This window comes from Exophiala oligosperma (assembly GCF_000835515.1).
Source record: "Exophiala oligosperma strain CBS 72588 unplaced genomic scaffold supercont1.3, whole genome shotgun sequence".
Lineage (NCBI taxonomy): Eukaryota > Fungi > Ascomycota > Eurotiomycetes > Chaetothyriales > Herpotrichiellaceae > Exophiala > Exophiala oligosperma.
Genome location: NW_015622820.1, coordinates 3,607,659 through 3,631,656, shown reverse-complemented (window position 1 = coordinate 3,631,656; position 23,998 = coordinate 3,607,659). Strand labels below are relative to the sequence as shown.

General features: G+C 50.9%; 9 protein-coding genes across 10 annotated transcripts; 4 read left to right on the top strand and 5 right to left on the bottom strand.

Moving 5' to 3' along the window:
• The first annotated feature begins 1,534 nt into the window (after window positions 1-1,534).
• PV06_04029 (uncharacterized protein) lies at window positions 1,535-3,335 on the top strand. Its single transcript, XM_016404868.1, has 2 exons — window positions 1,535-2,203; window positions 2,260-3,335. Exons 1-2 carry the CDS (start codon window positions 1,771-1,773, stop codon window positions 3,105-3,107), a joined length of 1,281 nt encoding a protein of 426 aa, XP_016265873.1. The 5' UTR covers window positions 1,535-1,770; the 3' UTR covers window positions 3,108-3,335.
• Window positions 3,336-3,638: 303 nt separating this feature from the next.
• On the top strand, window positions 3,639-4,932 carry PV06_04028 (uncharacterized protein). Its single transcript, XM_016404867.1, has one exon. It carries the CDS (start codon window positions 4,037-4,039, stop codon window positions 4,850-4,852), a length of 816 nt encoding a protein of 271 aa, XP_016265872.1. The 5' UTR covers window positions 3,639-4,036; the 3' UTR covers window positions 4,853-4,932.
• Window positions 4,933-5,238: 306 nt separating this feature from the next.
• Window positions 5,239-6,707, bottom strand: PV06_04027 (40S ribosomal protein S12). Its single transcript, XM_016404866.1, has 3 exons — window positions 6,604-6,707; window positions 6,276-6,387; window positions 5,239-6,179 (listed from the first exon to the last, which is right to left on the bottom strand). Exons 1-3 carry the CDS (start codon window positions 6,604-6,606, stop codon window positions 5,839-5,841), a joined length of 456 nt encoding a protein of 151 aa, XP_016265871.1. The 5' UTR covers window positions 6,607-6,707; the 3' UTR covers window positions 5,239-5,838.
• A 188-nt stretch (window positions 6,708-6,895) lies between these two features.
• On the bottom strand, window positions 6,896-11,429 carry PV06_04026 (uncharacterized protein). Its single transcript, XM_016404865.1, has 2 exons — window positions 7,496-11,429; window positions 6,896-7,444 (listed from the first exon to the last, which is right to left on the bottom strand). The coding sequence occupies exons 1-2, from the start codon at window positions 11,126-11,128 to the stop codon at window positions 7,229-7,231; spliced, it is 3,849 nt and encodes a 1,282-aa protein (XP_016265870.1). The 5' UTR covers window positions 11,129-11,429; the 3' UTR covers window positions 6,896-7,228.
• Window positions 11,430-12,447: 1,018 nt separating this feature from the next.
• Window positions 12,448-13,756, top strand: PV06_04025 (uncharacterized protein). The gene has a single exon (XM_016404864.1). It carries the CDS (start codon window positions 12,618-12,620, stop codon window positions 13,632-13,634), a length of 1,017 nt encoding a protein of 338 aa, XP_016265869.1. The 5' UTR covers window positions 12,448-12,617; the 3' UTR covers window positions 13,635-13,756.
• Window positions 13,757-13,899: 143 nt separating this feature from the next.
• Window positions 13,900-15,922, bottom strand: PV06_04024 (uncharacterized protein; the record flags this gene model as incomplete). The annotated part of the gene is made up of 2 exons (XM_016404863.1): window positions 13,900-14,623; window positions 14,681-15,922. 2 exons carry the CDS (start codon window positions 15,920-15,922, stop codon window positions 14,021-14,023), a joined length of 1,845 nt encoding a protein of 614 aa, XP_016265868.1. The 3' UTR covers window positions 13,900-14,020.
• Window positions 15,923-17,009: 1,087 nt separating this feature from the next.
• On the top strand, window positions 17,010-18,506 carry PV06_04023 (uncharacterized protein). Its single transcript, XM_016404862.1, has one exon. It carries the CDS (start codon window positions 17,188-17,190, stop codon window positions 18,181-18,183), a length of 996 nt encoding a protein of 331 aa, XP_016265867.1. The 5' UTR covers window positions 17,010-17,187; the 3' UTR covers window positions 18,184-18,506.
• Window positions 18,372-20,923, bottom strand: PV06_04022 (uncharacterized protein). Its single transcript, XM_016404861.1, has 2 exons — window positions 19,514-20,923; window positions 18,372-19,407 (listed from the first exon to the last, which is right to left on the bottom strand). Exons 1-2 carry the CDS (start codon window positions 20,464-20,466, stop codon window positions 18,711-18,713), a joined length of 1,650 nt encoding a protein of 549 aa, XP_016265866.1. The 5' UTR covers window positions 20,467-20,923; the 3' UTR covers window positions 18,372-18,710.
• A 215-nt stretch (window positions 20,924-21,138) lies between these two features.
• PV06_04021 lies at window positions 21,139-22,602 on the bottom strand. 2 transcript variants are annotated; one of them, XM_016404859.1, is made up of 4 exons: window positions 22,066-22,602; window positions 21,816-21,936; window positions 21,693-21,728; window positions 21,139-21,635 (listed from the first exon to the last, which is right to left on the bottom strand). In XM_016404859.1, the coding sequence occupies exons 1-4, from the start codon at window positions 22,315-22,317 to the stop codon at window positions 21,424-21,426; spliced, it is 621 nt and encodes a 206-aa protein (XP_016265864.1). In that variant the 5' UTR covers window positions 22,318-22,602; the 3' UTR covers window positions 21,139-21,423. The 2 variants fall into 2 exon arrangements, with proteins under 2 accessions (XP_016265864.1, XP_016265865.1); XM_016404860.1 differs by having other exon boundaries at window positions 21,693-21,936.
• Window positions 22,603-23,998: the final 1,396 nt, after the last annotated feature.

Genomic DNA, 23,998 nt, shown 5'->3' with positions numbered 1-23,998 from the left:
TAACGGGACCTGGTCCTCAGTCCGGAGAATCTCGCATGAGGCTCTCCGGGAGGATTCTTGAGGCTGATCTTGGCCCTGTGTCGCTTCACCCTTTTTTCCTGCATTAGCACCAAAAGTCTAGTCAGGATCCCTGTCTAGCGGGAGATGAAGAGGCTTGGCTCATTACCAGGTCTTCGCTTGTCCACCAAATCAAACAGGCCCCTGAACCTCAACTGTGGCACCCAAGAATCTTGGTGGCTTAAATCACTCCGGAGGGCACCAGAGAAACTCCGTCGGCCAAGAGAAAACAGCGCCACTTTGAGCGCACCAGCCAAGAGACACCAAGGACCAGCCAAGGCCGACACGAATAGATAAACGAGACACAGGTACAGTAGGCACGAGGATGGTGACTGATACTCTCGGCGATAGTCCGTATGATAGATACAGTACATATTCAGTTACGAGTAGGGTAGGCAAATAGGGTGATGGGTGATGATGATGGCGATGGCGATGGCGATGATGGTCTCGGAACACAAAATATCCGCCACCTCCCGATACACCTTCATCCTTGTATGGATATAGTAAAAGGAATTTTCAGTGGCTGATCCAGACAATCCTCACCATTCACGGCCACATTGAAACCCAACCAAATCTTGGCCGATGATTGGTGTCACATACTGTGTGTAGGTACAGTACAGACAGTACTTGTGGTTGTTCAGGTCATTTTCCACGATACGGAGGATTCATCTCTCCCATTCCCTTGACCCCTCCGCGTAGTCGTCCACCTTACTGGCACAACTCGATGTACGCACTATACTACAATACCTACGAACAGTACATGTTACATGTACCCAAGAAACCCGTTATTGGCGACCCTTGACACGAGGTTGTCAGCACCGGCTACAACGGGATATTCAATGTCTGGGCAGTCTGTGTCCAAGAAGATCGTCTCAAGACGTCGACCTCGACAGCAAACGCCGACACTTCTTGGCCTCATCCATCGCTTCAAAGGTCTTGTGGAGAATCCATCACGTTTTCAATCCATCTCACATCCGTCCACATGTACTCTCGCGTGATCTCTGTCGTTACGTAAATGAGGGTCACATCTTCAGAGTATTTGTACTGTGCGAGAACTGTACTTTTGGAACACACTGACCATGTGGCTGGTGTCTTCAAGAGCATGGAAATCAGAAGGGTCGGTGCGATGATGGTACAAGTATGGCATGGCATGGTATGGCCCAGATAAAAATAGAACACTGCGGACCACCGAGAATTGTGTCTATGTCTGTGTGTTACCACATGGAACCGTCAATTGAATGACTATACACATTGAACATCCCACCTTCGTCCCATATTGTTCTACTCGAATCGTCACGAAGAATGAAAAAGTCACTCACTCTCTTCGCAACGTGGGATGCGGGATGCGTTATCGATAAGCAAATACTGTAGACAGAAAGAAAGGAAGAAAATTCTTTTGATCCCCCACCATCTTTTTGGGCCTGGAATTTGTCCACTCAGAATTGATGCAGCATTCGGCCAGCACCGATCCAGACCTCGAAGCAATAAAAATGCAACCTTCAGCCTTTTCACCGTTTCTTCTTCTCCTCTTCCCTCTTCCCCTTCTCTACCGTTGTCGTTAGACGTACAACACAGTGAGCGACTTCAGGAGTTTTGCGCTCGCTAATCTTCATAAAGCTCCAGTCCCAAGCCCTACGTCCTCCATTCCCGCGCCCAGAGAATTGCATTTTTAGAACTCCGCATTTCTTGTTCGACGGAAAAAACGACGTCATCATGAGTGACAGCAAAATCATCGACACTGCGGTGCGAGCCACCAGCATCGACTATGGTCGCGATGGCTATGGCACCACCGCAAGTGCAGCTTCTGATTCCCAGTCTCCCATGAAACATGGCGATCCTGAATTCGTCGAGCCGAGTCCCGAGCGTCCTGGCGACGAAGCGGGCAAAAAGAAAACATGGCGTGAAAAGCTGGCATTTTTCAAGACAAGAGACTTTTGGTTCATATTGATCCTTGGTCAGATACTGGCTATCTGCATTACGGGAACAAACACCTTGACCACGCTTTTGGCCAAGGAAGGAACCAGCATTCCCGCATTCCAGACCCTCTTCAACTACGTATTGCTTAATATCATCTACACCGGCTACACCTTGTATAAGTACGGTTTCAAAAAGTGGTTGAATCTCATCAAACGTGACGGATGGAAGTGTAAGTTTTGCCGCTCTTTGGGTTACATTTGGCAAAATACTGACAACCTGCTATAGACATCATCTTATCCTTTTTTGATGTTGAAGGCAACTATTTCACCGTCCTCGCGTACCGATATACCACGATTCTGTCGGCTCAGCTCATCAATTTCTGGGCCATTGTCGTCGTCGTCATCCTTTCATTCGCCCTTCTCAAGGTTCGCTACCACTGGGCTCAAGTTCTCGGCATTTTCGTCTGCATCGGTGGCATGGGCTTATTGCTCGCTTCTGATCACATCACCGGCTCCAACGGTGGAGATGTGTCCTCTGGTAACCAACTCAAGGGAGACTTGTTCGCCCTTCTGGGTGCCACTTTCTACGGGTTCGCCAACGTTTACGAGGAATGGTTTGTGTCTGGTCGACCACTGTACGAAGTCATTGGCCAGCTCGCCTTCTGGGCCATGATCATCAACGGTGCCCAGGCCGGCATTTTCGACCGTCATTCCTTCCACACCGCGACCTGGAACGGCGACGTCGCCGGCTATCTCGTCGGGTACACGCTCATCCTCACCATCTTTTACTCCTTGGTCCCCATCTTGTACCGTTTCGCCAGTGCCGCCTTCCAGAACATTTCGCTCTTGACGGGTAATTTCTGGGGTGTCATCATCGGTATTCAAGTCTTCCATCTGCACGTACACTGGATGTACCCCATCGCCTTCACGCTCATCATGGTTGGTCATTTCGTCTATTACTTTGGTAAGGGGGTTTTGGGAGAAGCCCAAAAGGCCTGGTTGGGTGAAGACCAAGAACGAGGCATCGACGGGTTTGGGTCCGCAAAGAGGAAGATGAGAAAGATGCAAGAAGAGGGCACAGTGGCTGGGGTCAGAAGGGGTGATGTCGGCACTGAGAGCATGGGAGTTGTCTGAGCGACACACAAAACGCAAGACTTGTTACAGAGTTTAAGCCTACGGCTTTCCTACCTATAACCACGTCCACTCTGGTGGATGTCACTGGGACGGACTTGAGAGATTCTGAGACGATATACATGTTTATATTTCATCATCCAAACACGGATACAGCTCAATAGGAAACAGCATTAATGATGAAACAATCCGTACAGGAGCAATCGTATACAATGCTACTTGTTTGCTCTCTTTGGGACAACTTGTACACGCAGCGACGCTCGCCCGGACATGATGCCGAACTTCGGGCTCCGGCAAGCTTTGTGGCTAGTACGTCGTGCCATTCTTACTTTGTTGCTAATTTACTGACGGAGGAAAAAACCTCCAAGTGTCTCTCTCAAAGTAATCATTTGGAAACACGATGCTCCGATGAAGAACAAAGAATGTTGTTACCCCTCACCAAGACTTGCTGCCTCTCTCTCTCTCTCTCTCTCTCTCTCTCTCTCTCTCTCCCTCTCGGTGGCAGGATATGTCGTCGTGAACAACTGGGCAGTACGAAAATGGCGCTAACCCGGTGAAAACGCCGCTAACCCAAGTTCGTATCCGGTATACGAATGCGTTCCAAGCGTCCCCCTCGACGTACGGATATTGCAGACATCGACATCGGCGTTAAAGGTGAAGTCGACGTCGAACGCACCAAAATTTCCCCCTCGGGGTCAGCACAATCAATTGGCAAGTAAGTTTGGGACGTCAGGTATAAAGGCCGCACGTTTCCCTCCCTCCCTCTTTTGCCATTCTCGATCCCAAAAAGAAAACTTACCCCAAAGTGAACTTTAAAAAAAGACGCCTCTCGGAATCCCCCCCCCAAAAATCAAGGCATATTCCCGTTTTTTCTTTCTCCCATTGTCCTCTGGGTCCTTTGTGATCATCTGTTCCGGTCCCTGCGCGAGAAAATGGTGACCAAGTTCCTCGACAAACTTCGCGACAAGCGTGTCCTCATCATCGGAGGCACCAGCGGCATCGGTTACGGCCTGGCCGAAGGGTGCGTCGAGTTCGGGGCGACGGTGATCCTGGCGTCACGTTCCCGGTCCAAGGTCGACGAGGCCGTGGCCAGACTCCGGGGTGCGTACCCGGAGCGCGCCGGCGAGGTGAGCGGCCACACCGTCAACCTGGACGGGGGTCGACCCGAGATCGAGGAGGAACTCACGGAGCTGTTCGAGTTCGCGACCGACCACCACGCGCGCAAGCTCGACCACGTGGTCGAGACGGCCGGCGACCTCGCGCTCATGGGCAAGGTCACCATGGACAACGTCACGCCGGACCTGCTGGGCCAGCTGGCCGGCGTGAGGCTCTTCGGCGTCACGATGCTCGCCAAGGTGGCGGCCCGGTACCTCGCCCCCGCGCCCGGCAGCAGCTTCACCATGACCTCGGGCGTGCTGGTCTTCCGCCCCCGCAAGGGCATGGGCGCCATGGTCGGGGTGGGCGCGGGCAAGGAGGGCCTCACCCGGGGCCTGGCGGTCGACATGGCCCCCGCGAGGGTCAACACCGTCAGCCCGGGGGCCAGCGAGACGGACCTGCTGTTCGCGCAGGTGCCGCCCGAGGCCGGGGAGGAGGGCAGGGACCGAGTCAGGGAGATGTACGGCAAGATGAGCCTCGTCGGGAAGACGGGCCAGGTGGGGGACATCGCCGAGGCGTACCTGGCCCTCATGAGGAGTGGCTTCCAGACCGGCACCATAGTTCACGTCGAGGGCGGGTTTTTGTTGATGTAGTGTCCGAGGCTTGCCTTTGAAAAAGGATCCTTGCCTTGGTTTTTTTGTTTTTATAAAAACCAAAAAAAAAGTACCATTCTTCACAAGGCGACACTCCTCGTGTTCCCCCGGTAGTGCACTCTTCAGTCACCCAGACTGCGGGCGATCGATCCCGTCGGTAGTCCCTATTGTCGTACTCTGTACCAGGGAGCTAGCCCATGGGAACATAATCTCTGCGATCTTTCTTCTGGGTCGTCGATGGAAGAATCGGTCCGAGGCGTTGAGAGAATGTGCCCGGAGCACGGGAACATCAACCTAAACCCGTGTCATCACGAGTATCGACGAAGACCTACTATTACAAACATCGGACACATCATATAGGGAAGCAAGAGCAAAACAACAAGAGATGGTGATTAATTGACATCACATTTTGTTATGTACGCCGACTGAATATTTTCTTTTTTTTTCCCACGTCCCCAGCGTATTTGATGCAATAGCATAACCCATCCACATGCAAAAATTGCCAGTTCAAGAGGCAAAGAAAATTTGTCAAGCTCTCCATCCGGATATCTTTTTTTGAGTCTGTGAAGGGAAAAAACGACCTGAAATTTCTGCCGTAGTTGGATTTTCGGTGTTGTGTCGATAAGGTAGAAAAGGGGGAAAAGGTTGAGAAAAGATATGGTCACAATTCTGACTCTAGGGTGGTTTTTTCGATCGTAGAAGATTGCCGCGTTTGTTTTCTTTCTTTCTTGATGATTCTCTTTTTTTTATTGTTAATCCCGTAACATGTCCGTGTAATGTCGGTTGGTAATTTGTCGTTCCGCGATTCTTGAAACAAAAAAAAACTCTTCCGAAAGAAAAAAAAAGAAAGAAATCCGAGGTTTTTGGCTCTTCATCCCTCCATAAGGACAAGGACGAAAAAAAAGACAATCTTCCACTTTTTTTTTATTGCCACGAGACCCAGAGCAGATCCATCACCCCCCTCCCCCCCTCGGCAGTTGACATTTCTACTGCTCGGTCTGGAAGTAGTTCAAGAGAACGTTACGCTCTTGACTCTCCTCACCCCAGTCGCGGACGACGACGCACGAGCAGTTGACCACCTTCCTCGCGTTGCCCTCGCGGTCGAGGACGCAGAGACCGGCCCACTCGCCCAACATCTTTCCGTCGGGGACCTTGATCAGGGGGATCTTGTGTTCGGAGCACAGGGCGATGACGAGCTTCTTGTAGGCCTCCTCCTCGCACGCCTCGTTCAGGACGCACATGTGCGCTTGGCGACGGTCGAGGGCCTTGGAGGCTTCACGCAGGCCACGGGCGAGACCGTCGTGGATGAGGGCGATTCGGAGGACACCTGAATTCCGACACGCACACACACGCACAAGTCAGCATCGACACTTTTGTCTCCTCATCCCCCATCCACATTCGTTTTTCCAAATTGGGTACACACCTTTCAGGGCGTCAAGGACAGACATGGATCCGGAAGACGCAGCGGCATCTCCAGAGACTTCGACTTCATCGGCCGCGGCGACGACGGGGGAAGTGGGCTCTTCTCCGTCCGACTAGACAGAAAAACACAACGTCAGCAGTTGTTCTCCTTCTTTTTTTTTGTCTTCCCTTCCACCATCCCAAAAAGCGCCGTTGCAAAAAGATCCAATTTTCGTAACTCGATCAAAAATCGAAACGAGGTAGGTACTCTTTGATCAAGGTGCAGTCGACGGGGAGATCGGGGCCGTTGGGATCAACGCGAGCCGCAGGAAATCGTGTCAAGAACATACCATTTTGGCGATTCGTTACTTGTCGTTTCAAGTATGGGATATCAACAATGTCGGATGATCCTCAAAGAGTCACTGAGTGTAGAGAAGGAATTGATGGGTACATCGAAGGGTTTCAAACGGTCCGACTAATGCAAGTGTGATTTTCGAATTCGCGCACAATGCCAAGACGGTCATTTGACATGCCAAGATGGTTGAAATGACACGCCTCAGGCATTCACGCTTCACACCGCCCGCATCCTGAATAATTACATAAGGCACCTACATACAGTACTACTGCCTTCTTCAGGACTCCGTACTCACGATGTTACAACAAAAGGCGCAACACTCAATGACCAAGACTCAAACGAATAAAAGAGCATGAACCATCAAGCTTCACAGTGTCTCATATTGTTATTATCCACATTTAATTGTTCGTAGAGGGTATCTAGCCCTTCCTACCATCTCATGACCTCGTGCATGGAACTACTGTATGTATATACATACACAGTATTATCGAGACAAAGAAAAGCCATACTCAATCTCATAATATCCGGGGATCGTCGTCATTACAATGTGCGCCATAGTAATTCTCCTCATCAAGAGTCGTGATAGTGGTTCAGTGACAGAAAACCGACAAGGTCGAGTGTTAACGAGCGTAGCCATTTCCATAAGATGATGGTGGTAAATGGGAGGTGATGCCATTCGTAAGTTTGGCTTGGAGGGGGTATATTCCATTTGCAAGTGGTCCTTGTGTTGTCGATAGCTGCCCTTGAGGGATTCTCACAGAGATGGCTTGCTTCTTCAGTGGTTGAAGAGCTGCCAAATGAGGATGTCGAAAGACTTGATCTTCGAAATCAGAGTACTAGATGACGAGTCAGTATCTGGGCACTAGATGCGATGGGGCGGTACGTACCTTGACCCAGAAAAGTTCCTCCATGTTCAGGAACTTGGGTCTCTCCTCCTCTTCCTTCTCCTTCGCTTTTTGAATGGTCGTATTGTATGCAGTGGCATCGTATTCAAAGGATAGCATGTTCCGGGATACTTTCCACAAACAAAGTCGTTGATTATGTGTTACCGGCCTCTTTTCGAGAGAAGTGTAATTGCGAAGGTTCAAGTCTTTTGTTGCCAGTAAACCGGCAACCTGAAAATTCGGCACCCAGAGATCATCCGTTGCCACTGGAAAAGACTCAGATGTCAGTTGAGACGTCTTGACGGTGAAAAGTGGCAGAAACTTTCGTAGCCAGACATCACTCCTAACAGCAGGGTCATTGTTGTCGATCATCAAGGCCGTCATGCTGAGCACAATTGGAAGAGCCTCTCTACGGCGTCTTTCATACTCGAGGCGCTGCTGTCGAATGTACTCTTCTTGTCGTCGTTGTCTCTCTTCAAGCTCGCGCTTGATACGTTCTTGCCGTTCCTCCTCTTCTCGTCTCTTTTGTGCTGCCTCCTCTTCGCGTTTCTTTTGAGCTGCCTCCTCTTCCAATTTCCGCTGCGCTGCGGCCGCTTCCTCTTCTGCTCGTTTACGACGCTCGTTCTCTTCTGCCACTCTGCGTTCTTCCTCGGCCTTTTCAGCTGCAATTCTTTCCTCTTCCAACCTCTTCGCCTCTGCTGCCTTTCGTATCTCTTCTGCCTGTCTTGCCTCTTCCGCTTTCCTTGCTTCCTCAACCTTTCTTGCCTCTTCTTCGCGTTGTGCTTGTAGCTCGGCTTCGGTTGGTCCGACATCGACCTCTTCCGTTTTTATCACATTTTCTCGAGGACTTGACAGAACGGGTGATTTATTTGGCGTGGCTTCTTGCTCTGGAGCCTCGGCGGGGCCGCTTAGATCCTTCGCAACACTAGCGTCGGTGTCCAACGATCGAGACTGGGCTGTACGCCTCTCCTCGACGCTAGGCTTGACTTCGCGGGATGACTGGGACAGACGGTCGGCTCGTTTTGCAGGTCCAGCTCTTGACTCCTCGGGACTGCTTTCCACCACCGTTCTGCGTTTCTTAACAACGCTTCCAGTGCTCTCGCCTTGGGTACGAGCTTGGTCGGGAGTGAGACTCTCTCGTGTTCTTTTCAAGGCAGTGCTCGGCCGAGTCTCTGTCTTTACAATAGGCGTAGATCCATCCTCGTCCGAGGAATGCTCCGTGATGACACTCTTGCCCCGACGGTGTTCCTTCCCGGTGACCAGTCGTCTCCGTCGGTGCGTGCCTTCAGCATCGAGGAAAGCAGATTGTGCATCGCTCTGACTTCTGCGCTTCATATGGCCTTGGCGAGGAGTAGACGTAGATTGATCTTGATCGGAAGAAACCGCAACATCACTACGTTCTTTCCGGTTAGTTGCATTCTTGCGCCGTTCGAGCGCTTCACCAGACGTTCGATCCCGATCGCCATTGTTGCTCGAAGATTGAGGCGATTTGTTCGGATTGGTCTTGTGTGTCAAGGTCGGGCTCGAAGATGTACGCTGTTTGCTAGCAACAGGTGAGTGCGAACGCCGGGCGACGCGAGCACGGTGCCTGTCGCCGTCTCTTGTGGCACGAGGAGACGTGGTCTTCCTTGATTTCCCAGCCGAGTGCTTGTCATATGCATCTTTCAAGATCTCGTACTCCTTCTGCCATTGTTCGCCTCGGCGTTCGGCGGCAATCTCGTGGTATGTCTTCCCCTTAAGAAGCCTCCTTGTGGGATTGAAACCATCCAACTCCACCAGAAGTTTGACCACTTCGGGATGCCCCCGTCCGATTGCCGCAAGCATAGGCGTGTTGTGTCCAAGCTTGACATTCTTTACTGGGTCGGGGTCGGGTTCTGCGTTGCCTATCGCCAACAGATATTGCAATACCTCCTCGTGTCCAGCCTTTGCCGCAGCTATCAGTGACTCGGTTTCAGCTTTCTGCAGTATGTTGAGAATACTTCCCACTCCCTGAACATCTCCCTTACCCGCAAGACGAGTCAAATTTTCCTGGGTGTTTGCTTGCCAAAGCAGATCGTTTCTTGTTGATTCGCTACGACCGGTTTTTCGCCGCCTCGAGGACGGAAAAGCTGGTGGACTTCGAGGACCATTGATTGGAGGTGAATCGCGAGGACTCGCAGCTGAGGCAGCCCGAGAAGAATGTCCGTCACGTGAGACCTCTGTATGTTCGTTGGATACTCGTCGATGGACTGGTTTGTCTTTTGCTTTTGCTATCAGTGCCCGAATCTCGTCATAGTTCTCGTCGTTCTTATCGACAAGCTCATACGGTTCTTCGCCCTTAGCGTTACCGCGTCGAGGATTCGCCCCATAGTCCAGAAGCAGTTTGACGACGTCAACGTGCCCATTTTCGATAGCATCAATCAACGGTGTGTCTCTATCGATGTTCAGCGTGTCAACTTCACAGCCGTTCTCCAACAAGAACTGGACGATGTCTGTAAATCCCGAAAGAGCGGCAATCTGAAGTGGCGTATTTCCTGCATTGTCTGCTTCGTTCAGATCTTCTGGTCTCTCGGCGAATTTCTGCTTGGCCAATTCCAGATCATTGTTGTTGGCAGCTCTAGCAAGATAAGTCCTGCCATTCCGATCCTTCAATTTGCGAATAATCGATACAGCTGCTTTGGCCGGTGACATAGTCTCGTGATCGGTCGAGGTAAATTTATGCAAAGCAGGGCGGACGCGTCGCGGTGAATCCGACCCGTCTGATGACACGGAACGCCTCCTGTGATCCGCTGAACCACTTCTCTTCGTTTGGATGGCGGGGGGACGCCCGCGCTTCTTCCTTTCTACATCGCCAAGAGTGAACTGGGTCGACACGCCACGCCTGTGTTCCTTGCGGTGCGGCGGCGCTGGTGGTGGTGAAGGTGAAGGTTCTTGGGAAGAGTGGCGAGGATACGTAGCTGACCTCGTTTCGCGCCGCTCGGAAGAGACAGGGTCTACGCCGCTGGAATTGTTCTTTGTGCGTTGTTTGGGGAGGATGTCGCTCGGGCGACGTCTACGAGTTTGGTTCCTGACCGGTTTCTCTTCGGCATCGTCGGGATCTGCCGACCTTTTCTCGCGCTTCTTCTTGGATGGCTTCGGGGTCGTCGATGCAATATGGCTGGTTACGTCTGAATCACTACCTTCTTCTGAATGGGGATGTAAGAGGGATGATAACGGTGAGCTTTGGCGGCTCGACACGGAAAAGGCGAGTTCGTCGCGAGCGTCGTCAACGCTACGCTTGCGCTTCCTTGATTTATTGTCGCTTTCAGTGGCACTTGCTCCATTTAACGTCTTGTCGTCCTTTGATGCCGCATGCCGTACCGAGCCGGCCACGGACGTGTTACCAGCGGTCGATCCTGCAGCGGTCCTTTGTTTTTCGGGTGACTGAATAAGTGTCTCCGCTTCCGAGTCTCCCTCTGCGTCAGCGTCTGCCACATCCGCCATGGCCTGGTCTACGGTTGGTTCGTTCGCAGCAGTTTTAGGATCGCATGGGTTCTGTTCTTCAGGCTTTGGTGATTTCGATGCGGACTGAGCTGGGCCTCCATTGGTTGACGAGTGATCAACAGCTTTATCGGGCGAGGCCTCTTTAGCCACATCTGGACCGACCGGATCGCTCATTGCAGTGTCGGCTTTTTCTTCATTTTGAGTTTGATCATTATTGTCGGCCGTGTTGGGTGAAACGGGTCACCGTGGTGGGCGAGGTTTGGGTGGGAGGCTGGGAAAAGCGATTGGAAGATTGGGGTGGGCGATGGCGGTGAAGAGGGCGGCGTGGTCAAGACTGGAAGGGCTACGGTGACCGATGATGGTGTCGGGTAACAGCTGGAATATGATGAAGATGATAGATCGGGTTCTAAGGATGCGCTTGTGGAGGGAATGGTGGGCTTTTGATGAATTCGGTTGACTTTGCGGATGAATGAATTGAATTGACTCTGCATCACCAACAAAGACAGCGAAAGACCAGCGAGACCAAATTGGGTTGGACTCACGTGACCTTGACGCTGGCTGGCTGGGAGGAATACGAGCTAAACGAATGCCTGTAACTAAGGTTACTTCTGTTAATAGGGTTACTCCGTAATAATGATGATGATGATGATGCTGCTACTGCTGCCTCTCGCTAAGGTTATCTACTTGTACTCCGTATCCGTACACCTACTGTACGGAGAACAGTTATTGTCTCAGTCCTCCAACATGCTCTTTCACCCTTATTGTGTCTCTTTTAACTCTTCATCCCCTGTCACTCAACAACTACTGTAGTAACAACACTCTGGTCGAAGCAACGTAGCTACCTTACCTTAGCTTTCCCTACCTGGGTAGCTGGATCAGGTCTTACGGGCATCTTACTCACCTCCATTATTGTTTCCACCATCCGGTCCCTCCACTTCATCCGTACAATAGCCTAAGGTAGCTCTCTGGGCCCCCCCTGCTATGATCAGCCATCAATTTCAATTCTAATCTTCCGCTCAAAGTCAATCTCATTGATTCCCCATTTCAAGACATTAATTTCTAGGTGATCCTTGTAGCTTGTACGGATACATATTGTACATAGGGATATCCGTACCTAGGTACGGAGGACCTAAGGTTCTAATTTTCTCTTCCTTTTTTCCCTTTTCCTCTCATTCTTTTCTGGGCGAAGAATGGAGAAGAAGCCTTGCAATGCTTTTTGGGATTGTCCTCGGTACTCCATATTCCCCTCAACGAATCCTCCTCTAACTCGTACAATTGCATGTGATGCTTAGGTAAGGGTATGAGATTGCAGAACATGCCCTTTTACGTCAAAAAGGCGTCAGAACTGCTAGAGAATCATCACCTGCGAGCCCTTCACCTAGCCTGCATCATCTTTTCTCTCTTCATTCTCCTAGAAAGAAGAAATGAGGTAACTAGGTACAGAGTACTGTACAGACACCTTTCTATTGTTTTGTTATTGTTATCATTTTATCATTTTGTTTCTTTGGATTCATGAAGACCGCCTTAGACCTTCAGACCCACGCCGAAACCTTTCCCCCCCCCAAACAGCCCTTTCAAACTCGTTTTATAATTTTGCTTTGTTTTTCAAAAGGTTACACCGTTCCTTGTGAATTTGACGACGTATGGACATTTTGCAACAAAAATGCTAGACCTGATCATATGGTGTACAAGATCATTCTACATTCTAAGCACTGTCACAATCATTGCTGTTCGTCTAATACCTGATCTCAAAGATCGATTTTTATTTTACGGAGCGAGAGATGTTCAAGATCACACGTACCCTAGACATCATCAACACCACCAACACCACCACAACCAACAACAACAACCTCCTTCTCTATTGTCTCAACTTCTAGACCATGTCAAAACCTGGAAAGTACCTCATTCATGGTTCATTCATTTCTATATTTTGTCACTGTTGTTATCGACAATATCCATCGTCATGATCATCATAACCACCACCACCACCACTACCTTGTCATCCAGTTCCCATCTCAACATCTTCACCTCAACGACAACAAACACATCACCTCTACTCTGTTCCTTTTTGATGTTCATTCAATCAAGCCGTCGATTACTCGAATGTTTTTTCCTCACAACAACAAAAAGTACCTCTCGAATGTGGATAGGTCATTATTTTATCGGATTGGCTTTTTACTTTTTTATAAACCTTGCAATTTATGTCGAGTACCTGGCTTTTAATGCTGTGGACGAGAACGAGAACAAGAACAAGAACCGAGACAATCAGACATCACCATCAGGAAAGACTTCGACGGCGTACCTCAAGTTCATCTACATATTACTTTTTGTTTATTGTTCTTACAAACAAAACGTCTACCATCGATATTTGTCAAGCCTGAAAAAATATACACTCCCGGACAAAAATCCTTTCCAAAAGTTGGTAGCACCTCACTATACGGCAGAATGTGGAATTTATCTTTCTCTGGTCCTCCTTGAAACAACAAAAATAAAACCAGACGGGTATCATGGCAACCACGTCAATATCAATGTCAACTGGTCGTTGATTTGTGCCTTACTGTTTGTCATGGTCAATCTCGGTGTCACCGCAGATGGGACTCGAACATGGATGATGACGAAATTTCCAGAAAGACGAAAAGAAGTCGAAACTCGATGGCGAATGATTCCACCTTTTTGGTAGTAGCAATATCAGCAGTAGTAGGATCGAGTAGACACGTCGGTCGTTGAGGGTACTTTTTAATCTACCTTCCTCCCGGACTACTGAGTAAGAAAACATCAAAAGCATGTCGATGTTAGGGAAACCCTCAACCCATCTCATTTTCCAAACCAGCTTCATTCTTCATGTTTTCACCGTTTTTCGGCCATTTGCTTCTTCTTTTGGCATGCTATATGTGATTGATGAGTGTCTGATGTTCGGATCTATTCATTATTTTTTCTGTCGCCCTCGTGTCTATTCAACCACACATTCTCATTATTTCTATTCCAGAACCAACAAAAGCCATCGTCCTTTTCCCAGCAGCTACTTGTCCTTTATGTTCGCCTACTTGGTGAGGGTCAAAAATGTCTCTATGATGGTGTCTCGTCAACCGAGCCTTCTCCTTTCTCGGTGGGTTTGGCATCCACAGACTCCTTTTCCTTCGCATGCTGCTCGACCTTGGTGTCTTCATCGTCGCCCTCGACGCCATCCTTTGTCTCTTTCACCGCCGCCTTGACCTCTTCCCTAAACTTCCGTCTCTCCTCGAGTTTGGCCTCCTTTCTCAATTCACGGTCGACTTCCTTCTCCTCTTCCTTGCGTCGCCTCTCCTCGTACACCTCCTCCATCCACGCCGGCAATTCCACCACGGCTTTCTCGGCGTCCTTCTTGTGGACCAGCAGGTAATCCTGCAAATCTGCCGGCGAGAAGTCGTGGTCGGGGATCAGGTCCGCAAACCTTCTCGCCAACTCGTAGAGGCGTGCAGTGTCGGCCGCCGCGGGTGTGCCGCCCGGCTGCACCTTCTTCTCACCACCTTCTTCCTGGGTCTGAATGTGACCCGCGCTCGGCATGTCGACGTACATCCGCAGGAAGATCTCCTCGGCCTGCTTCTTCGAGGCATTCTTGAAGCCCACTCGTACGCTGATTCTCCCTGCACGAACGAGAGCATCGTCCAAGTCATGAGGTTTATTGGTCGTCTGATCACAATTGTTAGCCGAATGAGTTTGATTATAAGAGTCGTTTTAAAATCTCACCATGATGAGTATGTGTCCCTCTGGAGCAGCAACTCCGTCAATCGCATTCAAGAGCCCACTCAAGGTGACACGACTCGTGGTGGCCGATGCGTCGTCGTCGTCACTGTCAAGGTCGAGGTCATTACTATTTTCCTTCTTTTTTGCCACTGCACCCTCTGGCAACTTTGCCCTTGCGCCTCGCCGACGTCGAGAGGTCGTATTTTTGCCTTTGCGGCTCAGTCCTGCTGTGTCGATGTCCTCCAGCAGCAACAACGACCGGCCAGGCAACTGATTCAATAACGACACCAGATCCGAATCTGTGAGATTGTGATCAAGCAACGTCAGATTGTACACATCGAGATTGAACTTGCTCGCCATGGCCAAAGCGAAGGACGTCTTTCCCACACCCGGCGGTCCATGGAACAGGTAGCCTCTGCGATAGGGGATACCATGGCTCGCATAAAAGTTCATAGTCGTTTCGTCCATGTACTCTTCCACATCGGCAAGCACCTGTTCCTTTTGACCTGCGTCGAGGATGACCGTGTCCAGCGCACGACGGGGTTTGCTGGTCAATCGTGACCAAGTCGAGCGGCCACCATAGCCGCCGTCATAGGGACGACGAATGATGGTGAGAGACCGCTCTTTCTCCTTGTTCATGCGGTAGATGTTCTCGAGGAATTCCTTGATTGGGGTGGTCGAGCGTCCCAGGCACGACACACTGAGCACTTCAATGCGGGAGTACCGGTTGCCCGCGTAGGTGTGACCCTCGCCATACTTGCGGGACACGTAGAACAGGCGGCGTTGGTATATGAACAGTTGCACGCCCTGGCCCTGCTCGTACTTGATCTTGGGGTCGGTGGTGCGGCGAGCCGACTCTTCGACGTCCATCTCATGGGGTGCACGGCGGCGGCGTCCCGGCATGAAGTCGTGAGGGGTGTTGAGGGTGGCATTGAGCAATTGATCGGCGCGCAGAGTACGCGTCTCTGCGATGTACGTGCTCAGGTAGTTGAAAAGGTCTTCGTCTGATGAGACCGTGACGGTGGAGACCAGAAGAGACGAGAAACGCTGCCAGAGGGTCTGCAGGCGTGTGACAGGACCGAAGTAATATAAGGCCAGCAAGATTCCTACAAAGCGGAAGAGGGCAGGATGTTTGTCGAGCAATGGTCGAGCGCTGGGAAAGAAGGTGGTGATGATGTACTCGGGGAGTTCAATGAGGCTGTTGGTGCCTGTGGCGGCGGTGCGGCGAATACGTTGAATATCCATACTGATGAATACCTGGCGCGGATACAAACTTGTGTAGAAGTCAAGACGAGGAGGAAGGTTTTTGGAAATGAGACTCGCTATTTGGAATCTGTGACCGAAAACAGGAGCTCTCTATGTCAACGTTGCACGGTCTGGCTGATGAAGCAAGCGGGTTGATGCAGCACAAAAGTCGGTGCACGGCGGCAGTAACAATGATGGTTTTCGTGGCACGGCGTCTTCTTTCTGTCTGTGAATAACTCTGTGCGATCTAATTGGGAGAAACAATTGAAGCAAGGAAAAAGAGTCTCTATGACTTCTGGCTTTTGACCCTGTGGCTGGAAAAACAGACCGCTTATATGAAGTTTTGGAAGCTGTGTGTGTGTGTGATCACAATCCCAGGTAGCCATGATCCAGCACTGCAGGACGGGTCAATTCCAGGTGCATGATACCTTGCCTCTTCGGCTGAGATACATGCAGGGTTTTGCAGGGATGCGTGCGGCGGACAGGCAGACCGGTATGAGAAAATCGTCGAGGCTCAGGCTACGATTGGATATCGAGGTCGAGGAGGAGTAGTTGAGACTTGTTAATTGGGCCAGACACAGAGACCCAGAATCAGGCTGACACGCGATTTCATGGAGCATTGTGCCATGTTCGAGATGGTGGCAAAAAGCGATGACATGGGGGTAGGATATAGTGTGTTTTTAATAAGAAGGAATCACCCGATCTCTGGGTACGAGGAAGCAGTACTCTTAATAGGTAAGGACTATTGATACAGAGGATGAATATGAAGATATACACGTGCATATTAGTATGAGGGTGTGAAGTTGGGACTAATAATATATTAAACATTCCTAGGTAGACCACCAAGTTCAGTACCAGACATCTCTCTCTTGGTGACATGATCAACAGAATCAATTACAGAAGAGATACAGGGGCACTTACACCTAGAATGATACTCCATTTGTTATACAAGAGTCCACGAGATACAATAATTACGGAGCATCATAAGAAGAGAGATGATCATATATAGTTGATATCTGACGTCACTCACAAAAGAACAGCAAACAATTCAATCAAAGTGTCATCTGCTCGTACCTCTACGCAATACGCAATACATACGAATCTTTCGTTGAGCTGCCCTTTGTTTCTTTGCCTCTTTTCACCTGTACATACAATCAGTAACCTCTCACCTTCTTTTTTTCCCTTTACTTTTCCTCCCTCTAGTCCTGGTAAAGCAATGTCTATTATCTGTTGACACGATCTCCATCCTCCTTCGCACCTCCGAAATGCCAACGGTCCAACGTAACGGGCGCGCAGCAGCCGCACCACCAGAAACAAAGTCCTCTCCTCCCTCGCGCATCGACTCTTCCTTCGCAATGCCCACGACAAGAGAACGTCCCTCCACGTACCTCCTCCTGGTCTATCCATTGATCCTTGCTCTCGGGTCCGCCTATTCCATCCTGTCGCCGATCGCGTCTGGTCCCCCCGTGGCTCCATTGGCACCGGGTGTGACTGCGGATGTCCACGCACCCTCGATACCGAATCAAAACTATTTCTCCGGTAAAGGCAACATCTTCAACATCTACTTTGTGAAAAGGGGCTGGTTTTGGACGTCCCTGGCTTTGCTGCTCTTACAACTCACCACCCGACCGGCCCCAACCCTCCGAGGCAAGCATTACGCCCAAGTGGCGCTGCGATACTGCCTCGCGACGCTGTCCTGGGTCCTGACGACGCAATGGTTCTTCGGCCCGGCACTCATCGACCGGAGCTTCACCATCACCGGAGGTCACTGTGAACCCCACATCATGAACACCAACGGCCTGAAGGAGGCCATCGACATGACCACCATCTCCTCGGGCCCCGTGTGCAAGGCCGCCGGGGGTCGCTGGAGGGGTGGCCACGACATCTCCGGCCACGTCTTCATCCTCGTCCTCTCCTCGGCCCTGCTCCTCTACGAACTCTCCATTTCCGATCGCCACTCGTCACACCCCCACGTCTCCCCCAAGGCCGCGGCCGCGGTCGCCCACGACATGACGGAAGAGGAACGCAAGGCTGTAGGGGGGTGGGAATCCGAAACGGCGGCAAAACTACGGATATGGTCGCGATATTTGGTCTATGGCGTCGTGGTGTTGGATTTCTGGATGCTGATGATGACCGCCATCTGGTTCCACACGTGGCTGGAGAAGCTCAGCGGTCTGTTGATCGCAGGTCTCACCCTGTACGGTCTCTATTTCGTTGGGGATCATGTTCCGCAGTGGAGGCAGATTGTCGGTGGGTTATGATGGTCACGAATGAGTCAAGAGTCAAAGAGAAACAAATGATACAGACGACACGTTGTTTTCCCTCCTGTCTGCGGAGGAGTGATATTCTAATTGACAAGACACGAGAAACTCGAACACATATCCATCACGTTCAATCAGTCAACGCACATTTTGCATGTGATGTCTGTGTTGTAAGCCAGCGGTGTTGATGAATATGATGGAATGAATTTTCCATTAACACGTATTATCCGTATATCCAACCCCATGTAGATTGTACATATCAAGATCATGACACAATTCTCATTTTCACAGTCTCACACCACAACAGGTATTTTCGTTTCCCGAGAATATATACATGTATACATACACATATCATGATCCATTTTCCTTACTCCCCCCTTTCCACTTAACCCAGTGACTACACCTAATGTTGTAGGTTGAATTTTAAAATACACACACACACACACACATACACACAAAACAAAAAGAGCAAAGGCAGAAGCCCAAAAAAAGACCCCGAAAGAGACCGAGATCCCAAAAAAAGAAACTCAGACCTTGTCCAACCTGGCCAGACGTTTCGCCTGCTCCTCCCTCTCGGCGTCCCTCTTCGCACGTTCCTCGGCCGGACCGGAGGCGGTGCCGGCGGCGGCCTCTCCGTCATCGTCATCACCGTCACTGAATTCCGCATCGTCGTCGTCGTCGCCCAACTGGAAATACTCCTCGGCCTCGTCGGCGCCGATGGGCACGTCCTTGGGTTGCTTGTTGCGGGCGGCGGGCCTGCGGTTCCGGGCCCGACCGACGACGAGGGTGAGCACGATGACCTCGACGGCGGCCAGGGCGATGGTGAGGCTCACGGTCAACCAGCCGTAGTGACGCAACAGCAGCCCCGTGACGACGTTGACCATGCCCGCCGGCACGACGACGCGGCCGAGCCAGACGTGGACCCGGGACATCCAGGTCCGGGAGCCGCCGCGGCTCGAGACGTAGACGACGTGGTGGCGCCAGCCGAGGACGGTCTGGACGGCCAGGGCGCAGACGATCAAGATCCCGACGTACTGGTGGGCGATGGAGACGGACCTCGAATTGATGAAGCCGACGATGGCGCCCACGCCCACCCCGACGCTCGACAGCGAGTTGATGGTCCAGTGGAGGTTGAAAGCCTCGGCCCGGGACGACCGCAAAAAGTAGACCGCCAAGGGGTAGAGGATGAGGAAGGACACGGTCATGAGGAAACCGTGGATGTGCCTGAGATCACACAAGAGTCAGCTCGATTGTTCACGGAGGGGGTTTTTTCTTCTTCTTGGAAATGAGAAAAAGAAAGAAACGAGAAGAGAACCAAAAAAAAACTCACCACATCAATGATCGAATGTTCCACTGTTTGACAGTCTTGACGGGTTCCTCGACCTTGGTCCCATCGTCGGCGCCGGGTTGAGACACGGGGGTCTTGTCGGTGGACGATCCGTCGTCGCCGCCGACGCCACCACCAGCGACATCCTTTTGGTCGGCGATGATACCTTCCCCAGCCTTCAACTCGTCGGCGGTCGGTTCCACCGGGTCACCGATCTCGTTCACACCCTTGTGCCCGTCCAGTTCGTTGATGGGACCAAAGAATGGCACCGGCGACGCGGCGTTCTTCAGATCGGCCCACAGGAAACCAAAACCGAGACCGAACTGGTGCATGTCGATGTTTCGGTCGGGGGCGAAGTCGCCGTCGTAGTCTTGCTTGAAGTTGCTGCTCCAGATCATCGACTGCTTCGTGGTGTCATTTTGAACGCCGAGGTCGGCGGCCGTCCACTGCTCGTAACCACGTACCACGAACTCGGCAACGCCCAAGTGTGACGGTTTCTGTTGGAGTTCCTCGTGGAAGAAGGCTCCGTCGTAGGGGTCGAAGCGGGTCGAGACGACGTCCACGACGGGGACGGCGCCCTTGTAGAAATCCGTCATCTCCACCACCGGTCGAGGGGGGTGGTGTCCGTCGACGGTCCGCACGGTGAGGGTGAGTTCGTTGGTCGCCGGGTCGCCGTACGTGATGAACATGAGCGCGCCCTTCATCTGAGGACCCAGGGCCAAAGCCGCCCATCCTTTTGCGCTGGACTGGTATCGGAACGCCCACATCCGGACGTAAAGGTCCGACTGTTTTGTCGTCTCATTGTAGTAATTCACCAGACTGAACGCTTGGTCGGCCCGGCCAGCTTCACCGGTGTGCTTGACGAATTGAACCGGTCGGTAAGCAGACACGAGACTGGCGAAGAAAGTAAAAGCCAGCAATGCCGGAAGTGAAATTAGGTGGTGCATCATCATCATCGTCGTCGTCGTCGTCGTCGTCGCGTGTGCGATAAACTCCCAAGGAATGATTCGCGTTGTCGTTGTCGTTGTCGAGATGAAACTTCTCTCAAAAGACGACACCGAACACTCGAATATCGAATATTGTAAAAATAATTAATGGCTAGGCCACGATTCGTTCAAAGTGACCCGCGCGTTCTGAGGATGGGATTGAATAATAGGGGTCTTTTCTCTCTCTCTCTCTCTCTCTCTCTGTGCACGGTCCCCGCTAAAATTTCAAGACTCTTCTGCCGAAGACTCCGAACAGGGTACAAGGTTGTACGTTCAATGCGGTGCTGCAACCAACAGGTGGTTGTTGACCCCTTCAAGGTAGTCAGAATCAGGAGTCTATTTTTTCTCTCTCTCTCTCGCTCTTTGTTAAAGAAAAAGAAACGAATGTAGGATGGTCGGAGAGGAGGATGATGATGATGGATCGATGGATAAGCTGAGAGAAAGATAAGCAGGAAAAAGGGACAAGTTCATTTGAGCGACTTGAGAAACGTGGCCGAGAATAGAAGACACTAATCCAAATCGGGAATCGTGGCGTTGGCTGGATTCGCAAAGCTCCGAGGGGATCAGGGAATCAATCGATTGTCTTCTTCATTTCCAGGGGGTCGTGTAACAAAGTATCACGAATTTCTCCTTGACATCTGTGGCATGATGATGATTCCTCGTATCGGCTGATGACCAAGATACTTGTATATGCTATCTAACTCTGTGTCCACGTTTGCTCCTCTAGCGTCCCGAGAAACGCGACGCGTTGGCGTGCACTTTTTTTTTTCTGGGGACGGACTTGATGCTGTCTAAGCAGTCAAAACCTGCCACTTCATCTATCTCTGGCGCCTTGTTCGCCTCTCTTGCTTGCTGCATATCCTGAAATCAATGAGTGTCGCAGTTCAGAAGATTGTCGTCCTTGCTCGAAGATCTAGTCCATTTTCTTCACGACTTCTTGACCATAACCCTCTTCTCGATCGGCTCAAAGGTCTTCTCGTGGTCTGGGCCTGCCGATGGCTTGCCAAACACCAACTGGGACTTGAGCTTCCAGGTGTCAGGGAGACCCCAGGTGGATTTCACATCCGCGACAATGCCGGGGTGAAAGTTGAAGTGCTGAAGATTGCACCCAAGGCCCTCGGCTTCGAGAGCAGTCCAAGCTAGTCGAGGGCATTAGTTTTGTGGAAGGATACGACATGGCAGGAGTAAGAGCTCACCGATGAACTGATGCATACCACTCGAGTGGTCGGAAACTACGCACACCCAAAGTCAGTACCAATATCCAGCTAACCGTCGCCAGTATCTGTCCGATCCAGGATTGATCTCTCTTGCGAACTTACACTCAGTCAACAAAGGCACGACCATTGGGTTCTTCTCGCCCAAGGCGTCGAGGGCGGCCTGGTCTTCAAACCACATCACCGTGCCGTAACTGCTGTTGAAGCCATTGATACGACCGGCCAACTATACGAGAATCAAACCGTCAGACCCGCAAGAGCGTGAACGAATAGGCAAACTGAATCGGGAAGAGTGCACTGGAGCAATTATCCGAGAAGAAATTTGAGCCGAAACTCAAGGTAAAGAATCACTTACATAGCCCTTGATCCCCTCATCCATGGGGACTTGGTCCATGTGCTTCTTGACGATTGCCCACAGCTTGTTGTGTTCGGCACCGAGGACCACCACTGCACGGGCAGACTGGACGTTGTATGAAGAAGGTGCCCAGGTCACGGCATGCTTGACGATCTCTTCAACTCTCGAGTCGGGGATGGTACTTGCATTGGACAAGGCGTAGATGGATCTCCGAGCCTTGGTGAGCTCTAGGAAGTTGTCTGCGGCACCCATGGTGGTAGAAGCGAGTTTGTAATATCAAGAAATTTGTTGGTTTTTGATGACTGACTTGGTAGGGCTGGGCAAGCTGAAGGTAGAGATACCAAAACAAAATCAAGATAGCTGTCTGGATCTTATATCTATCCTATCTGGGTCTTGCTCATATTTGTCGGGTTAAAGGGGGGGATACCGGATTAAAAATCAGGACCTGAATTTGCCCAGGTACCTGCATTGCGTTATCCTGTGGATAATGCAAGGTCGAGCTTGTACCCGGCGCCCGAGGTCTGTGAATGGCTCTTCTTCAGTGGCTTTCAAAGAGACTCAAGGCTTCACGCACGATACCGGCACTTCTCGGGCGAGATATTGTGCCTCAATCATCTGCTCACGTGACCAGCCAGAAAGCACAAGGGCCCACCACTCCATATTCTCGCAAGCCTTTGCACTGCCCATGGTGTAAGCAGGTGGATCATGAACGGAAGTTGAGTGGTACAATGGAGGCGTGTATCTCAGATTTGTGGATTGATTGGTTGACCATGATCCTTCTCGAACCTCCTTGAAGCACTGTTTGAGTGCCTGTTACAAGGCTCATCTTTGAAGCACACCGCTCGGTTGAACACGTCATGGCTCCACGATCCGTCAGTTGTACCTCAATGGCTAGAACTTGTGTTACTTCCTGGAGCACGGTGTGCATTAAACTGAGCACATGCCGTTTTTCTCTCAGTCTGTGGTGATATTAAAGGATGGATGCTGCAAACGTGTCGAAACCTCACACACCACTCGGGTCTTGTTGAATCACATCGGAATTCTCCATACATTTGTTGAAGATTCGCCTTGTCCGATTTCAAGCCAGCCTGCGTGAGTCTCCAATTGTTGGATGTTTTTGTATCTGATTGTCTTGACCGGTATGTCATTGCTTGTCGGAGTCTTTCGCTTCGTGCTCTTGAATAATTGTCTCACAAGCACAATTGTGGATGGAGAGGTATGTGAGAAGAGAGAGAGAGAGAATGAGAGAGAGCCATGGATCCTAATTGACAACGATTTCCACAACCTGCCTTTATGTTGTTAACGTTTAATCAACAGGTTTGGCAGATACCCCGGACTAACTAAACACCTTCACAGCTCCTTCTCAAGGAGGTAAGAAACAGGAAAGAACACGCCAAAGAAAAAAAAAACAAAAAACTGCAAAAACTAACCAGGGGACATTTTGGCAGAAAATCCTTTCCAGTCCACATCGGGGGTTGAACCCCCCTCGTGATGGTGTGCATACCGCTCCCGCCGCCCCTCGAGTAGGCAGGGAAAGCGACAACACATGGACCTTCGTGGGATTTTTTTGGTTATCTCCAGACTGCTTTTCTCAGGGGGCGGCGCCCTATCCCACGATCACCCGGGGAGACCTATCAAGGGTATGAACATCCCCCGGGTGTCGGCAATGAGACCTGAGAAGAGACTGCTGTTGGAAGACGAAAATTGGGACATGGAATACTTAAACCCAATAACCCAGGTAGGCAGGTAGGTAGGTATGTAGGTACACCTGTGTCCTGTCCTCATCGTACCTGCCAAACTGACAAATACCAACGCCACAAGGCACCAATATTCTGGACACCCGGGAGAGTAATATCACACAAATTGTGCGGATAACATGTATGAACATTGAGCAATTCGGTAAGAGGTTTGGAACTTTGAAAAGGGGAGAAGA

Excerpts from the sequence above, each read along its gene's own strand:
- PV06_04025 (XM_016404864.1), top strand. The coding sequence starts at position 12,618 with ATGCTAGACCTGATCATATGGTGTACAAGATCATTCTACATTCTAAGC.
- PV06_04023 (XM_016404862.1), top strand. The coding sequence starts at position 17,188 with ATGCCAACGGTCCAACGTAACGGGCGCGCAGCAGCCGCACCACCAGAA.
- PV06_04027 (XM_016404866.1), bottom strand. Across the intron at positions 6,180-6,275 it reads TGTCCTTGACGCCCTGAAAG|GTGTCCTCCGAATCGCCCTC; the intron begins GTGTGTACCCAA and ends GTCGGAATTCAG.
- PV06_04028 (XM_016404867.1), top strand. The coding sequence starts at position 4,037 with ATGGTGACCAAGTTCCTCGACAAACTTCGCGACAAGCGTGTCCTCATC.
- PV06_04021 (XM_016404859.1), bottom strand. The coding sequence starts at position 22,317 with ATGGGTGCCGCAGACAACTTCCTAGAGCTCACCAAGGCTCGGAGATCC. Across the intron at positions 21,937-22,065 it reads ATGAGGGGATCAAGGGCTAT|TTGGCCGGTCGTATCAATGG; the intron begins GTAAGTGATTCT and ends ATTCTCGTATAG. Across the intron at positions 21,636-21,692 it reads TGGTATGCATCAGTTCATCG|CTTGGACTGCTCTCGAAGCC; the intron begins GTGAGCTCTTAC and ends GCCCTCGACTAG.
- PV06_04029 (XM_016404868.1), top strand. The coding sequence starts at position 1,771 with ATGAGTGACAGCAAAATCATCGACACTGCGGTGCGAGCCACCAGCATC. Across the intron at positions 2,204-2,259 it reads CAAACGTGACGGATGGAAGT|ACATCATCTTATCCTTTTTT; the intron begins GTAAGTTTTGCC and ends AACCTGCTATAG.
- PV06_04022 (XM_016404861.1), bottom strand. The coding sequence starts at position 20,466 with ATGATGATGATGCACCACCTAATTTCACTTCCGGCATTGCTGGCTTTT. Across the intron at positions 19,408-19,513 it reads AACATTCGATCATTGATGTG|GCACATCCACGGTTTCCTCA; the intron begins GTGAGTTTTTTT and ends GTGTGATCTCAG.
- PV06_04026 (XM_016404865.1), bottom strand. The coding sequence starts at position 11,128 with ATGAGCGATCCGGTCGGTCCAGATGTGGCTAAAGAGGCCTCGCCCGAT. Across the intron at positions 7,445-7,495 it reads AGGAACTTTTCTGGGTCAAG|TACTCTGATTTCGAAGATCA; the intron begins GTACGTACCGCC and ends CTCGTCATCTAG.